At 64.6% G+C, this 13918-nt stretch overlaps 1 protein-coding gene across 1 annotated transcript; it reads left to right on the top strand.

The window, feature by feature from the left end:
• Positions 1-185: 185 nt before the first annotated feature.
• Positions 186-6978, top strand: GBX1 (gastrulation brain homeobox 1). Its single transcript, XM_065831367.2, has 2 exons — positions 186-766; positions 6192-6978. Exons 1-2 carry the CDS (start codon positions 307-309, stop codon positions 6710-6712), a joined length of 981 nt encoding a protein of 326 aa, XP_065687439.1. The 5' UTR covers positions 186-306; the 3' UTR covers positions 6713-6978.
• Positions 6979-13918: the final 6940 nt, after the last annotated feature.

Here is a 13918-nt window from a genome sequence, read left to right as displayed (position 1 = left end):
AAGATGGATGAGAGCAGAGGGCGACACCCCCGCCCGCCTCCCCACCCCTCCCCTCCGCGGCCCGGCTCGGCCCCCCCGCGGCGGGGCGGGCGGGCGGCTCCGAGCGCGCCTCCACTCCGCCGCGCCGAGCCAGCGAGCGGGCGGGCGGGCGGCAGCTCTCGCCGGGCGCCGGAGCCCACGGGAGGCGGCGGGCGCGGGCCGGGGCCGCGGCGGGGCCCGGCGGCGGCGGAGGCGGCGCGGCGAGTTGGCGGCGGCCCGAGCTCGCCGGAAAGTTGGTGCCGGCTGAGCCAGCGGCGCCCGCTCGCCATGCAGAGACCCAGCGGCCAGGGGACCGCCTTCTCCATCGACTCGCTCATCGGGACTCCGCCGCCGCGCTCCGGGCACCTGCTCTACACAGGGTACCCCATGTTCATGCCGTACCGGCCGCTGGTGCTGCCGCAGGCGCTGTCCCACGCGCCGCTGCAGTCGGGGCTGCCGCCGCTGGCCCCGCTCGCCTCCTTCGCCGGCCGCCTCACCAACACCTTCTGCGCCAGCCTGGGCCAGGCCGTGCCCTCCATGGTGGCCCTCACCACGGCCCTGCCCAGCTTCTCCGAGCCCCCCGACGGCTTCTACCCACCGCAGGAGCTGCCCCCACCGCGCACCACCCCCGACGCCGGCTGCCGGCGGGGCGCCGAGGGCCTGGAGGCGGAGGAGCTGCCCCCGGGGCGCGACAAGGGGCCGCCCGAGCCGCCGCTGCACTTCCCGGACCCCTTCCCCGGCCTGGCAGGTAAGAGCGGCGCGGGCCAGCCCGCGGAGAGCAACTCTTCTGCGGCGAGAGCCGGCCCGCCTCGCCCGGCACTCCCGCAGCCCCGAGGGGCCCCGCGGCGGGCAGCCCCGCTCACCCGACCCCTGTCCGGGCTCTCCTCGCCGCCCCAGTGGTGGCTGCGGGCGGCACCGCGGGCCCCCGAGCTCTCCAGGACCGGAGCCGGGGATGCTGGGGCGGCCAGGACGGCGGGACTTGCTCGCGGTTGAGCTCCTGGTCTGTGCCGTCGGGCCGAGCCGGGGGGACCGAGCCGGTTCCCCTCTGTTCCGACCCGGCTCCGCAGCACCCGCAACTTTCGCGGGTGGAAGACCAACTCCGGGCCGCTGGTCGGGGCGACCGCCCCGGCGGGACACGAGCTGCCGGCGGTACCGGAGCGCCGCGGACCCCGGAGCCGAGGTTGGCCCGGCGACACGGAGCTCTCCGAGGTCCTGGCACCCGGCCCGGGGCGGGCGAGGCGGAGGGCAGCGGGCGCCGCCGGATTGCGCGCAGCCCTCCCGTTCCAGCCCGGTCCCGTCCCGGTCGGTGCGGCAGCGGCGCGGGGCTGCTCCTTGTCCCCGGCACGATGCCGCGTCCCGCGCGGACCGGACCGCGGAGCTGGGGGCTCTTGTTCGCCCGTAGCCCGCCCCGGGCTGGGCTCCGCTGCCCTCTCAGGGTCGCCGTGCTGCGGATACCGGCGCTCCGAGCCCGCGCCGCGGGGAGACCGCGCGGGGCCGCTCCCGTCCCAGGCGGCCGCCCCGCTCCCCGCGCCGCCCGGAGCCCCGCTCGCCTTCGTCTGTGTCCGCCGCCCGCGCTGCCGCCCCGCTGTGCCCGCGGGCTCGGCACCGGCTTTGCCCGACGGCGCGGGCAGCGGCGGCTCCGCTCCCGGGACCCCGCTCGGCGCTGCCCGGGGGCGGCTCCCGCTGCCGTGGTGGGGCCCTCGCCTTTGTGAGCCGCAGCCGCTTCCCGAGCGCGCAGCATCAGCTTCGCTGACTTGTTGCTCTGTGTTTCCCGGCCAGCCCCTGCTCTTGCTCTCTTACACCCCAGCTCCCGCAGCATGAGGCTTGGGGTGTCTCTTCTTTGGCGAGATGGAGCCAAACCAGCCGCTAGCTTTCTCTGACACGACCTGTCCTGCAACTGCCTTCCCTGGTCACCTGTGAGATCCACCTTTGTCTCACAGGCTTCCTGGCATGGATGCGTGCGGAGAAGTCTCTGCTGCTTCTTGCAGTGCCTTGCTGTTTGTTCTCTATCCTCCTGTTAGCCTCTCCTGGTTAAGCCTCGGTCTTTTTCTTGCCCTGCCTTGTTCTTCCCTCTGAAGACTGTTTCCCTCACTCAGGTACCCCTTGAACCTCATCCCTCACCAGGACAACCAGGGCATTTTGCCTCCCCACTGCCTTTGTGGGTTATTGGAGCCTGGTGCTCCGATGGTGCTCCCAGGCCTCCGTGTCCAGTCAAAAGCACAGTGCGATCTCACTTGTGTTGTGCAAATCTCCTTAGGGACAGATCTGCCCCGGCCAAAGCCAGCTGTCTGCATGGCCGCGTCTTCCCAGTCCACGTGAGGGTGACCTGCATTGTGCTTGATCTCCCCCCGTGGCTCCTCCACAGCGAACCCACGGTCTCTCCTCCCGAGGCGCTCAGATGTACTGTCCCAGGCTGTGGCCATTTCTGATACCGAGAAATTGTATCTCCAAGACTTGCCCTGTTGTGACTGGCTCGTGCGATGGAAGGAAATGTATCGCACTGCCTCTGTTCGTTCGCTGCTGTCTCTTAGCACTGTGCTTGCTCTGGAGCCAGGAAGGATGCTCGTACTTCTGCCCACGTGGACCTGACTGGGCTGCTCTGCCCGGGTCCAAGAGGATTTGTTAGGCCAGATGTACCCACCTTGTGCTTTACCTAATGGTTCTCCTGACGGTACCAGCCAGCGCCCCTGCAGATGGACAGCAGGGGTTTTTACCAACCATCCTAGATGAAAGCCAGGATGGTTCCACAATTGAGGAAGAGAAAGATGATTTGTGTCAAAAGGAGGCATCAAAAATTGACTATAATGCAGTTTGTGCTGGCATCCTATCTGTGGCCCTGGCCAAAAGCAGTTGTCCAGTGAGGAGAAAGAGAGCACAACCTGTGCAACACTTCCTAAAATGACCCTTCCTTAACACCCAACCACCTGCACTTCAGGGGCTTCCTGAGCCAGGTGGTGTTTTTCTGTATTTAGTGACCTTTGACCAGCTCCTCTTCTGTGGCTCTATCTGTCCTCTTTTGGAGAGAGCCCACCAGAAAGGAGAGAGAAACCTGGCATCGGCCACATCCTGGGCCAAGGTATTCCAGAGATCTCTTACGTGTAGAAGAACCATGAGAAGAGGAAACGTCTCCTCGTGTCTGTTTTGCTGATATCAAGTGAATTATACCCTAAAGTGACTATTTCTGTCCCTGGGCTTCATTAGTATCTCCATCATGCAGGTGTCTATGGAGACGAGATCAGTTGCTTGCTGGATCAGCCAAGGGACTCAATGCTCTATTTTAGGGTGTCTGTCTGTATCTAATATGTTTTAAACTTGCTTCCAGCTGTTGTCACACTTCTTGAGAGGGGAGAGGCACGTGGGAAACTGGTTGTAAGAAGCAGCAAAGCTTGGAGTCTGGTTTGTTACTCCAGCTGCAACAAAGAGTATGACCCCAGGACAGAGACGCTCAACGCCCCCATCTCCCCAACGCTCTCGGAGGCCCCACCGAGACCCAGGCAGTGCCCTGAGACCCTCCTGGGCAGATGCAGTAACTGCACGTTCCATCACGGACAGGGGGAGTTCTGTGTCGTTCCCTATGAGCATAAGGAGAGCACTTGTGTGCTTGGGCTCTTCTGGCTGTCACGGCACCCACTCGTGGTCTTGGTCTCCCAGGCCTGCTTGAATAACCGTGTCACCTGTGACACCCAGTTCTCACCATGCTCACCACATCCATAGTGAGATCCATGAACAGCTGAGACCATGAAGAACAAAGCAATGGGTCAATCCTGTTCTTCATCTACTGATTGATTTTTCAAAGTCACAGGGACTTCATGGCAGTTTCACTCCCTGCTCAAAGGCCTCTGGAGCTCTCAGCACACTTTTCCACCGGATGGATGGGTTCCCCTGCTGCCATCGCTTCCTCATTGGGGACTGACAGACCTATTCATCAACTTTCTTTGTGAAAATCTCTGGTTTAGACTCTATACTTGTATAGTTCTGAGTTCTTTACTGCAAACACAGCCCTTTTATAAGACACAAAGGCGAGACATGTTAGTCTGCTGAAGACCATTTGAAATTTGGGGTCTGTGTAAGAGGAGTGTTTCCAGGTGGTACCTGTTTCACGGAGGGACGGGTTGCAGGTGGAGGCTCAGCCTTCTTCCAGTCTCCTGGGCACGGTCTGAGCCTACAAGACCAAACTGCCCGCTCAGCACCGCTCGGTGTGTTTGATGGTGAGGCTGTGGCGCAGTCCTCTGGCGCGGGGAAGGCAAAGCCGGGGCAGGACCAGCAGGGCTGTTGGTGAGGATGCCGACATCCTCGTCACAGCTCTCGCTTGCCAGACCTGTGCTCCGATGGACAGAGCTGGTGCACAGAAATGAAGGCTCTCCTTTTCTTCAGCAAGTGCTTGATGAGACTGTGCATTGGCAGCCAAAGTGCTCCATGCCACCTGCTGCCAATCCTCAGCCCCATGAGCACAGATTTTCTGGGTCTTTACCTCCTATGCATATGGGAGATTTCTTCTTCCAACCCTGGCCCTCAAGAAGAAAAACATTACTGTCTATTGTTCTGCAGCAGAATAGAGATGAAGGTGTTTCTTTCCTGCTGTATGAAGCAGGATGAGCAGGGAAATGGTCTCCAAAGCATCCACCCCCTCCCAGGAAGCCATAGACTTGCTGCAGGACTGGCAAGGCTTGTGGGAGCTCCACAGCAGCTGGATGCCCAAGAATGTCTTCTGGGCTTAAGAGGTTTCTTGCAGCTGCTGCTTGTGTATTTGCACCCCTGCACTTTCAGGCGCCTGGGGGCTGTTGTGCCTTCCCCGCTGAGGGGAGCTGAGCTGCCCGGGGATGCAGGGGCCGTGGCCGCACATGCGAGGACCTGGACACTGCTTGGAAGCTCGGAGACCTGCTGCTTCTCCTGCATGCGGGATTAGAGTGTGAGTGGCAGTGGTGCACAGCCAGCTCCTGCAGCAGCGATTCCTGCCGCTGGGCCAGGCTTGGAGGCTTTGCTGGTCCCTTCTAGTCTCAGCATGACAGAAAAGCCTCTTCATCTGCTTGTGCATAGCGGTGGGCCTCTCTCTCCGACCCCTGGCTATGGTGGGGAGCATCTTATCACTGTGGGGTCTTTGTTGGAGTCCTTCTACCAACAAGGTGACTGGCTTCCCGGCCTCTTTCCTCTCCACTGTCTCCCACGTATATTCTCCCTTGCTCCATGTCTGTGTCATCATTCAGGCAGCAGTTGGGGACACAAGAAGCTGGCAAGAAGAAGATTCATACCCTTATACCCTATCAATATCCTTGCAGGCAACATAACAGAGGTGTCTCCAGCGGTGCAAGCGCTGCCTCCTCTCTGGGTGGGCTATGGTGAGGTCCTGTGAAGTGGTGACATCAGCTGCCTGAGCACCTTGTTCCCTGGCTGCACAACTCTGCTGTTGTGCATCCCCAGGTTAGGGAGGGAGAGCTGACAGCGGACGCCCCATGTGCTGTAGAGCCCTGCAGAGAGGTTTACTGGGCTGGAACTGGCCCAGGCTGCTGTTTCCAGGGTGGTCCTTCAGCTCCTCTTGGCTGACTTCTTCCTGGGTGAACAGCATGGATCTGATGCACTGGGATGGAACAGAGTGGGGCCTGAACCAAGGGGCATCCGGATGTAGAGAAGCAGACAAGCCCTAGAAGGGCTGCAGTCCGCTTTGCCGGAATGAAGCAGTGATGCTGCTGCAGCTGGGTCGTGCGATGGGGGGGGCAGCTGCCGTGGCTCATAGCCCAGGGTGCCCGCGGGTGCACCAGGGTTGTGGGTGCTGCCCCACAGAGCCGGCCGGGCTGGGTGCAGCGGGGTTGTGGGTGCTGCCCCAGAGAGCCGGCCGGGCTGGGTGCAGCGGGGTTGTGGGTGCTGCCCCAGAGAGCCGGCCGGGCTGAGTGCAGCGGGGTTGTGGGTGCTGCCCCAGAGAGCCGGCCGGGCTGCGGGCAGCGCAGAGCGGACTGTGCTGGGGCCTCCACAGCGGGGCCGAGCGCCGGGGAAGCTGCTTCTCCTGTGGGAGGCGGCGGGGGGGCTGCGGGAGGCGGCGGTGGAGGGCCCGGCCGCCGCGGGGGGGCGGCAGCTGGCGCGGAGGGGCGGCCGGGGGACCCCGCGGTGTGGGGCTGGGGGACCCTCGGGGGCGGGGGCGGCGGGCCGCGCTGGCGGGCGCTGACGCTGTTTCCCCGCAGATGGGAAGGCGTACAGCTCGGACGAGGAGAAGCTGGAGGTGAAGTCGGCGGCGACGCCGTGCAGCGAGCGGGAGGAGGAGAGCTCGGCGGGGGACAGCGAGGAGGAGCCTTTCCTGGACGGGACGGCCGCGGCCGCGCTGGGCGCCAAGGCCAAGGGCAAGGGCGGCCCCGCGGCCGAGCAGGCCCCGCCGGGCTCGGGGGCGGGCAAGAGCCGGCGGCGGCGCACGGCCTTCACCAGCGAGCAGCTGCTGGAGCTGGAGAAGGAATTCCACTGCAAGAAGTACCTGAGCCTCACGGAGCGCTCGCAGATCGCGCACGCCCTGAAGCTGAGCGAGGTGCAGGTGAAGATCTGGTTCCAGAACCGCCGCGCCAAGTGGAAACGCATCAAGGCGGGCAACGTGAGCAACCGCTCGGGCGAGCCCGTCCGCAACCCCAAGATCGTGGTGCCCATCCCGGTGCACGTCAATCGCTTCGCCGTGCGCAGCCAGCACCAGCAGATCGAGCAGGGCGCCCGGCCCTGAGCGCCGTCGGGGCTCTCGGACCCTGGGGCGGGCGGGCGGCCGGCGGCGGGGGGGGGCCGGCGCGGCCCGAGCGCCCGCTCGCACTCCTCTGTACATGTCCCTTATTTATTCCGTGTAAACTCTGTACATAGGGCAGCGCGTCCGCCTGTCCGTGCCGCGGGGAGCGCGGGCTGCCTGGCCCCCGCGGGTCCCGCCGTCCAGCCGCGCCGGGCCTGGGCCGCGCTGCCCGCGACGCCCACCCATGTATAGCCGTGATTTCAATAAATTATTTTCTATGGAGCGAGGGGACGTTCTCCCGCGGTGCTGCCCCCAAGGCCACGCTGCAGGGACGAGCGGCCGCGGCCAGCAGCGCCATGCGGCCCCCGGCCTGGCAGGGACAGGGACGAGAGCAGGGACAGAGACAGGGACGGGACAGGGACAGCGGGCGGCGCCGCCGACTCCGAGAGGCGGCCGGGGAGGGCGCGCAGCCGGGGACCGCGGGAGGCTCCGGGACCCGCCCGCCCCTCGGCCGGTGCCGGTACCGGGGTCCGCGGATCCGGTGGCTGTGCGGAGAGCAGCGGTGGCCCTGCGGGCTCCACCGGACCCGGTCAGGTGCCGCTGCTGAGACGCGGAAGGCGGCAGAGAAGGGAAGGGGCTGGGAAGCCCCCGGGAGCATCCCCGGGTCCGTCCTCCCGCCGGCGGGGGGAGGTTCACGGGCAGGGACCGGGACCGGGTGTGGGGCTGGGGCCGGGGCTGTCTGACACCGTCCCCGGAGCCCCCGAGGCCAGCAGCGCTCCGCGGGTGGGCGGGCCGTGAGCGCTGGCCCCGCATTCCCACCACGGCTGCGTCCCCTGCTCCCCGGGACAGCCGCCATCCCCAGTGCCCCAGGCCTAAGCCCTGCCCGCCCCACGGGCCCTGTGCCAGGACCCGGCCGGTTTGGCCGCGGTGCGAGGAAGGTCTGTGCCCGCAGCCCCTTGGCCCCTGCCCCGCACGGGCAGAGTCCTGCCTGCCCTGCCCCGCACGGGCAGAGTCCTGCCTGCCCTGCCCAGGGCTGCCCGGTGCCCTGAGCCAGCTCTATGCACGCTCAGTCCCACACGCCAGCAACACCTCTGCGGGGATACACAATGCCCTCCAGCTCCTCAGGGCTGCTCTGCCTGCTGGAAGGGTCCCACCTGGAACCTTTCCTCCTCCTTCTCGGAGCACACCCGAGCCCATTCCTGCATGGGCAATGAACAGGGAAATCCTCCTGCAGTTCATGTGCCTTATTGCCACTGAATCCTGGGGCAGTGCCAGCTGCCAGGGCTGCCTGTCCCAGGGCTGGGCTGTGGGGAAGGTGAGGGTCTTGTCCTTTTTGGAAGCCTCAGCCTGTCTCACCAGAAGCTGCTGCTGTTCCCTCGTTGCTGCAGCGCCGGAGCGGTGAGCAGGGCCAGGGTGCAGCGGGCGCTGCTGACGCTGACACCGCGTCTCCTCGCCTCAGCCCGGGGCAGCAGCTGGGTCTTGCTGCACTGATGCAGGAGGGGGAGGCTCAGTCTTCCTGAGCAGGGGTTCCCACATCTAGGCCAGCTGAGTGGAATAGTTTGCTCGTGAGAGCTGTCGCATGGGATGCTGCTTCTGAAGCCAGGGGGTATCTCAGATGATCAAGCCCAACCCCAGAACCTGACAAAGATCCAGTTTTGCATGGGGCACAGCTGCATACACGGTCCTCAATCAACAGTGCTGAGGTCCACGTGATTTCACTGCTAATTGGGTGTCCAGACATGAAAGCCTCTTGCTGGTTTGATGAACACCAGCCAGCCCAGCCCACCGAGCGAGGGAGCTCACCCAGTTGTGCAACACCCATCGCAATCCCAGCAGAGGCGCCTGGACAAGAAGGCTCTCTGCAGTGATGTGGGACATGCTGCTGCTGGGCCACCCGTTGCTCCGAGGTTTCATGTGGAGTTTGAGCCTCACAGGATCCGGTTGGCTCTTGGCACTGTTCCGTGGGACACACAGCTTGTGAGAGTGGGCAACATCGCTGAGCCCAGAGCCAACTTCAGCCCCCTGGGTGCCCTCCGTGATGCCGCAGCGTGGCTGGCCCGTCGCCGTGCGGGGCACTGCTCCATCCCCATCACCCGCTCCGGCAGGTGCATTCTCTTCATCTGGAGTGTGGGTCTGAGCTCACCCTGCACAGCTGAGCCCCCTGCAGCCTCAGAACACGGGTGGGTGGCTCTCCCTGCCCCACGGCCGCCGGCTCTGCCTGGCCTGTGTGGGGACATGCACAGCTCAGCACGGAGCAACTGTGAGGACAAAGCTGCTCTCCTGGATGTCCCAAGTGAGGGCTTCTTTCCATGGAGACATTTGCTGCAGGTCCTGAGCCAGTTCTGCAGGATCCTTCCCTGGCCTGGGCTCCGGAGCAGGCGCTGGGGCAGCAGAGCACCGCTGGCGTCCTGCAGCAGGATGGTTTCCGTCCCTGTCCCCGCACCACGCTGCCTGCCCACAAAGGGGATAAAATGCCATTTGCAGTGACTGCAATAGCTGCTGCACATGAGTTGATCCACATCCATGTGAGCCAGCGGGGGGAGGGCAGGGGCAGGCAGGGTAAAGCAATTGTGCAGCGGTAGGCAGTGCTCTGGCACTATAAACGTGTCCGAACGACAGGGCTGTGCCGCTGCCCCCTGCCACGGTGCAGCAGTGCAAGACCAAGCACAGCGCTCTGGAAAACGCCCCCAGCTCCAGGGTTGGGGCAGCGGCACTGAAAGAAGTGAGATTTTATTTCAGGGTCCAAGAACCCCTTTATTCTCCCTTGACCTTTGTAGCTGACACCGTGGTTTGTTTGACGTGTCCTCTCTCAGTGACAGCATCAGTCTGTTGTGCTCTCATCACCCCCGCCATGCATGCTGCTCCCAGCCTGAGCTCTTGTGCAAAGCAGCCCCGGCTCCGGCTGCACGCTGGTTCATCAGCTGCCTGCAGGCTGGACTGGAGAACTGGAGCTTTCAGCTTCTTAAAAGTTACTTGGATTTCGGCCTTTTTGTTGTTGAGTTAGATCAGTCCAGAGCCAGTGCCCAATGCAACCCTGCAAACAGCCGTGTCAATGTACCTGCAAGTGCAGGCGGTGCCGAGGGAGGTGGCAGCGTCCCTGCTGTCCCCAGCGCCGCGGGAGAGGGCTGCGGGACTGCAGCGCGCCCGGCGCTGTGCAGAACACAGCTCCCCGGGACCCCGTGCGTCGCAGTCCGTCTGCCGTCTCCTGCACGGCACGGAGCAGAGCGCTGCAGCTGCCTGCGCGGCACAGGGGCTGCAGCACCTCCCCAAACACAGGAGCTGCTGGGGCAGAGGCTGCAGCACGCCCCGTGCTCTGGAGATGCTGCAGGGGGTGGGAGGAGAGCAACAATGAAAAACGGAGCAGTCGAGACAGACCCTGGGATAACAGAGCCATGCAGATGGGTCCTGCTCCAACACCTGCTCAAAGCTGCTCCCATTGGATCAGGATGCTGAGGAACTTGTCCAGCTGACTACACGTATCTCCAAGGATGCTGGTCCCACCTCTTCAGGTCCCTCTTCCAGTGTCTGACCACCTTACTAGTGCTTTTTTTTTCCTTTTTATCTGGCTGCATTTCCCCGTGTACCAATTCCTGCTGGTTGTGTCCTGCAATAGGAACTGGGGGGGAAGGACTCTTCTGTGGGTGCCCAAATGCACACAGATACACCCAAATGCACACACGTGCACATGTATGAATGCACACACAGAATAAAAGGCAGAAACAGGTGGAGACAGTTATGTATATACATGGGCATGCACTTATTTATACATGTGTTTGCACATATATATGCACACATACCTACAAACAAGACTGATTTTGCCCTGAGGAAGACAGTGTCATCATTTACAAGGGAATTCTCTCTACCCAGACCCGCCCACTCATTTACCTGGACAATGGTTCTTAAAGAACCAGGAAAGGAGCCGTGATTGAACCCGTGGGGTGTTTATTCATGCAGTGGTCCCCTCTTGGGAAAAGGCCTTCGGTGGACAAAGCTGGCTCATGGCTTTCTCTAACAAGGGGCTTGTGTGACGGTTTGATGAGCCGCGACATGGTGCTGGTGCTGCTGCTGTTCACCGGTCGGTCTCCCGCACGCGGTGCTCAGCTCGGCGGTGGCTCAGGGAGCGGTGCCCAGGAGGGCACACAGGGCTCTTTCCAAGGCCGGTGCTCAGCGGTGGCTCAGGGAGCGGTGCCCAGGAGGGCACACAGGGCTCTTTCCAAGGCCGGTGCTCAGCGGTGGCTCAGGGAGCGGTGCCCAGGAGGGCACACAGGGCTCTTTCCAAGGCCGGTGCTCAGCGGTGGCTGCGATGGGCCCTGGGCCCGCAGGGGCAGGGGCTGTGCTGCGCCGCCCCGCGGGGACCCTGCTGCTGCGGTTGCCTTAGGGAGCAGCTCACCGCCTCCTGGCCAAGGGCTGGGGACGTGGCTGGTGCTGCCTGTGCCCGCTGTGAAACAAGGGTGCCCAGCCCCGTCTGAGGGTCCACACTTGAGGGAGCAGACCCTTTGAGGCCAATTGCCCTGTGCAATGTGGGTGTCATCACCGCAGGGATCCTGCAATGCAAGGAGCCTGCACCCCGTGGGTAGAGATCGGGTCTGGCTGCTCATGGGCAGGAGGGAAACGCTCCCCCTTCCCACCGGCCTGGCACCCGGGAAGGGTCGTGAGCTCCCCCAGCCGCCCCTCCTGGCTTGGCAGCAGCAGCACAGAGCTCAGGTGCAGCTGCAAAGGGATCTGGGAGCTGCTCCGGTCGCAATGGCGGCAGCAGCAGAGCACACACTCGGGGGCTTCTCCGGGGACTCTGGTTCAGTGGGAACCCCTTCTCGCTGGGGACAGCGCGGGGACAGTGCCACAGCCGGGGCTGCCCATGGCGACGCAGGTTCTGCACTGGGGCACTGCACTGGTGGGGGGGACAGAGCACTGGTTGGGGGGCAGCACACTGGTGGGGGGGACAGAGCACTGGTATGAAGGGGCAGCACTGGTTGGAGGGCAGCACACTGGTGTGGGGGCAGCACTGGTGTGGGGGGGCAGCACTGGTGTGGGGGGGCAGCACACTGGTGTGGGGGGGCAGCACACTGGTGTGGGGGCAGCACTGGTGTGGGGGGGCAGCACTGGTGTGGGGGGCAGCACACTGGTGTGGGGGGGCAGCACACTGGTGTGGGGACAGCACTGGTGGGGGGGCAGCACACTGGTGCGGGGGGTAGCACTGGTGTGGGGGGGCAGCACACTGGTGTGGGGGCAGCACTGGTGTGGGGGGGCAGCACACTGGTGTGGGGGGGCAGCACACTGGTGTGGGGGCAGCACTGGTGTGGGGGGGCAGCACACTGGTGTGGGGGGGCAGCACACTGGTGTGGGGGGGCAGCACACTGGTGTGGGGGCAGCACTGGTGTGGGGGGGCAGCACACTGGTGTGGGGGGGCAGCACTGGTGTGGGGCAGCACGCTGGTGTGGGGGGAGAGCACTGGGTGGGGGGGCAGCACTGGTGTGGGGGGCACTGCAGCCTCCCTTGAGGAAACCGCGGGCACCGCGGTGCCAGCAGCTCGGAAAGGCCTCGCCTGCCCGTGTGTGAGCCGGAGAAAAGGGCTTTTGTTTTGGCTCTTGGGGACCGTGTCAGCGCTCCCGGGAAGCTGCTGGCGCTGCTCTCCCCGGACACAAACGGAGGGGCAGCCCCTGGAGCCCCTGCCCCCCCTGCACGACACGGGCAGCAGCAGCAGCCGGGCTCTGTCCCCGTGGGCTCTGTCCCCACGGTGCTGTGTGCCGGCGGCGGTGCCACCAGCAGCGGGACCTGGCTGTGGCCGTGGGTGCCCCAAGGGCTGCTCAGGGGTTGCTCCCACACGGCTCCCACGGGCACAGCGGCTGCTCCCGGCCCCGAAGGTGAAGCGGGGGCAGGCGAGTGGGGACCCTGGCGCAGGGTGGCTCTGGCGCGGGTTCCGGGGACACCCCGAGGGTCGGGGCAGGGCTGGGATGGGAAGGGAGGTGCCGGGGCTGGGCCGGGCGGGATCCCGCGTGGGAGATGATGTATGGGCAGATGTATCAGATCGCACAAGATAAACAAGCAGTGAATTTCATCAGGGCCCATCATGGCTTTAATTTGGCTGCCTAATGAGTCAGATCCAGCCGCGCAGATAAAAGTTGTCAGAGCCGCAGCCCTAATGAATTTCTTGCCACTTGTAATCAAGGCAGCTTGTCTGAGGGGGATGATTAATGGGCCCCAGAGGAGCTGCCGTCCCTCGGCTTCCATTCCCGCTAATGCAGTCGCCAGGAAATTACCCAAACCCGGCACTGGGCTGGTGCAGGGGCACCGATGTCACTGCCAGGGAGAGGGGACGGGGAGCGAGGGGCAGACGCGGGCACAGGGCTGGGACGGGGGCTGTGACACCAGCACACGCAGCCGGCACAGGGATGAGCGGAGGGGCTGGGGCCGCCGTCTGCAGTCCCAGCGCGGCAGCCCCCGCTCTGCCACCGCGGGTACCGGGGCTGCCGGGGGCTCCTGCGGCAGGCGGGGTGCCGGGGGGACAGCGGGGTGTCTCATCACATCCCTTCCCCTGGCACCGCCCATGGTCCAACACCCAGACCCATGCCCAGCCTCAGTGCAGGGCAGAGCCTGGACCCCCCAGGCAAGAGGGGACCCTGGAGCTCCAGAGTGTCACCTGTGGTGTGGCCTTACGTTCAGCCAGCGGAACCAGCAGCACTGGGGTCAAAAGCCGTGAGAAGTGTGTGGGGTCAGGAAGGGCAAGCGCAGAGACCCACGGCTCCCTCCAGCGCCCAGGGAGCTGCGCCGCGGGACTCCATGGCACGCAGCCTTTGCAGCAATCCTTCGGCCATGGCAAACCACCCCGGCTCCTTGCCTGCCAGGACAGCCAACCATGCCTTCTGCCCCCTCCTCCAGCGCCAAACCCACAGTGTCGTGCACAGGAACCAGCTGAGCCCAGCACGTCTGACCCGCGTGTCCCTGCCCAGCCACCCTGTGCCGTGCCCGTGTCCGCGCTGTGCCGCGCTCCGAGGCCACGTCCCTGCGCCGGGTGCTGTGACGACCCGCTGCCCTCCCCGTGCCAGCGCCCCGCCGGGTCCCCGTTCAGCACAGGACGGCCGACCCAGCTCCCGGCTGGAGGAGAAGAGGCGAGCGTTGTGACGCCGGGAGGGGAGCCCGGCCCAGCCTGCTGCGCAGCGGGAAGCACACGGGGCTGTGCTGGGCCCAGGGGCAGCACAGAAGAAGCGCCTG

Source organism: Patagioenas fasciata, chromosome 2 (assembly GCF_037038585.1).
Source record: "Patagioenas fasciata isolate bPatFas1 chromosome 2, bPatFas1.hap1, whole genome shotgun sequence".
NCBI classification, from domain to species: domain Eukaryota; kingdom Metazoa; phylum Chordata; class Aves; order Columbiformes; family Columbidae; genus Patagioenas; species Patagioenas fasciata.
Note: the sequence above shows the minus strand (reverse complement) of the source record. Positions and strands in the feature narration are given on the sequence as shown.

Bases quoted from the DNA above. Each gene is read 5' to 3' on its own strand.
- GBX1 (XM_065831367.2), top strand. From the start codon at position 307: ATGCAGAGACCCAGCGGCCAGGGGACCGCCTTCTCCATCGACTCGCTC. The intron at 767-6,191 runs GTAAGAGCGGCG...GTTTCCCCGCAG, and splicing joins CCCCTTCCCCGGCCTGGCAG to ATGGGAAGGCGTACAGCTCG.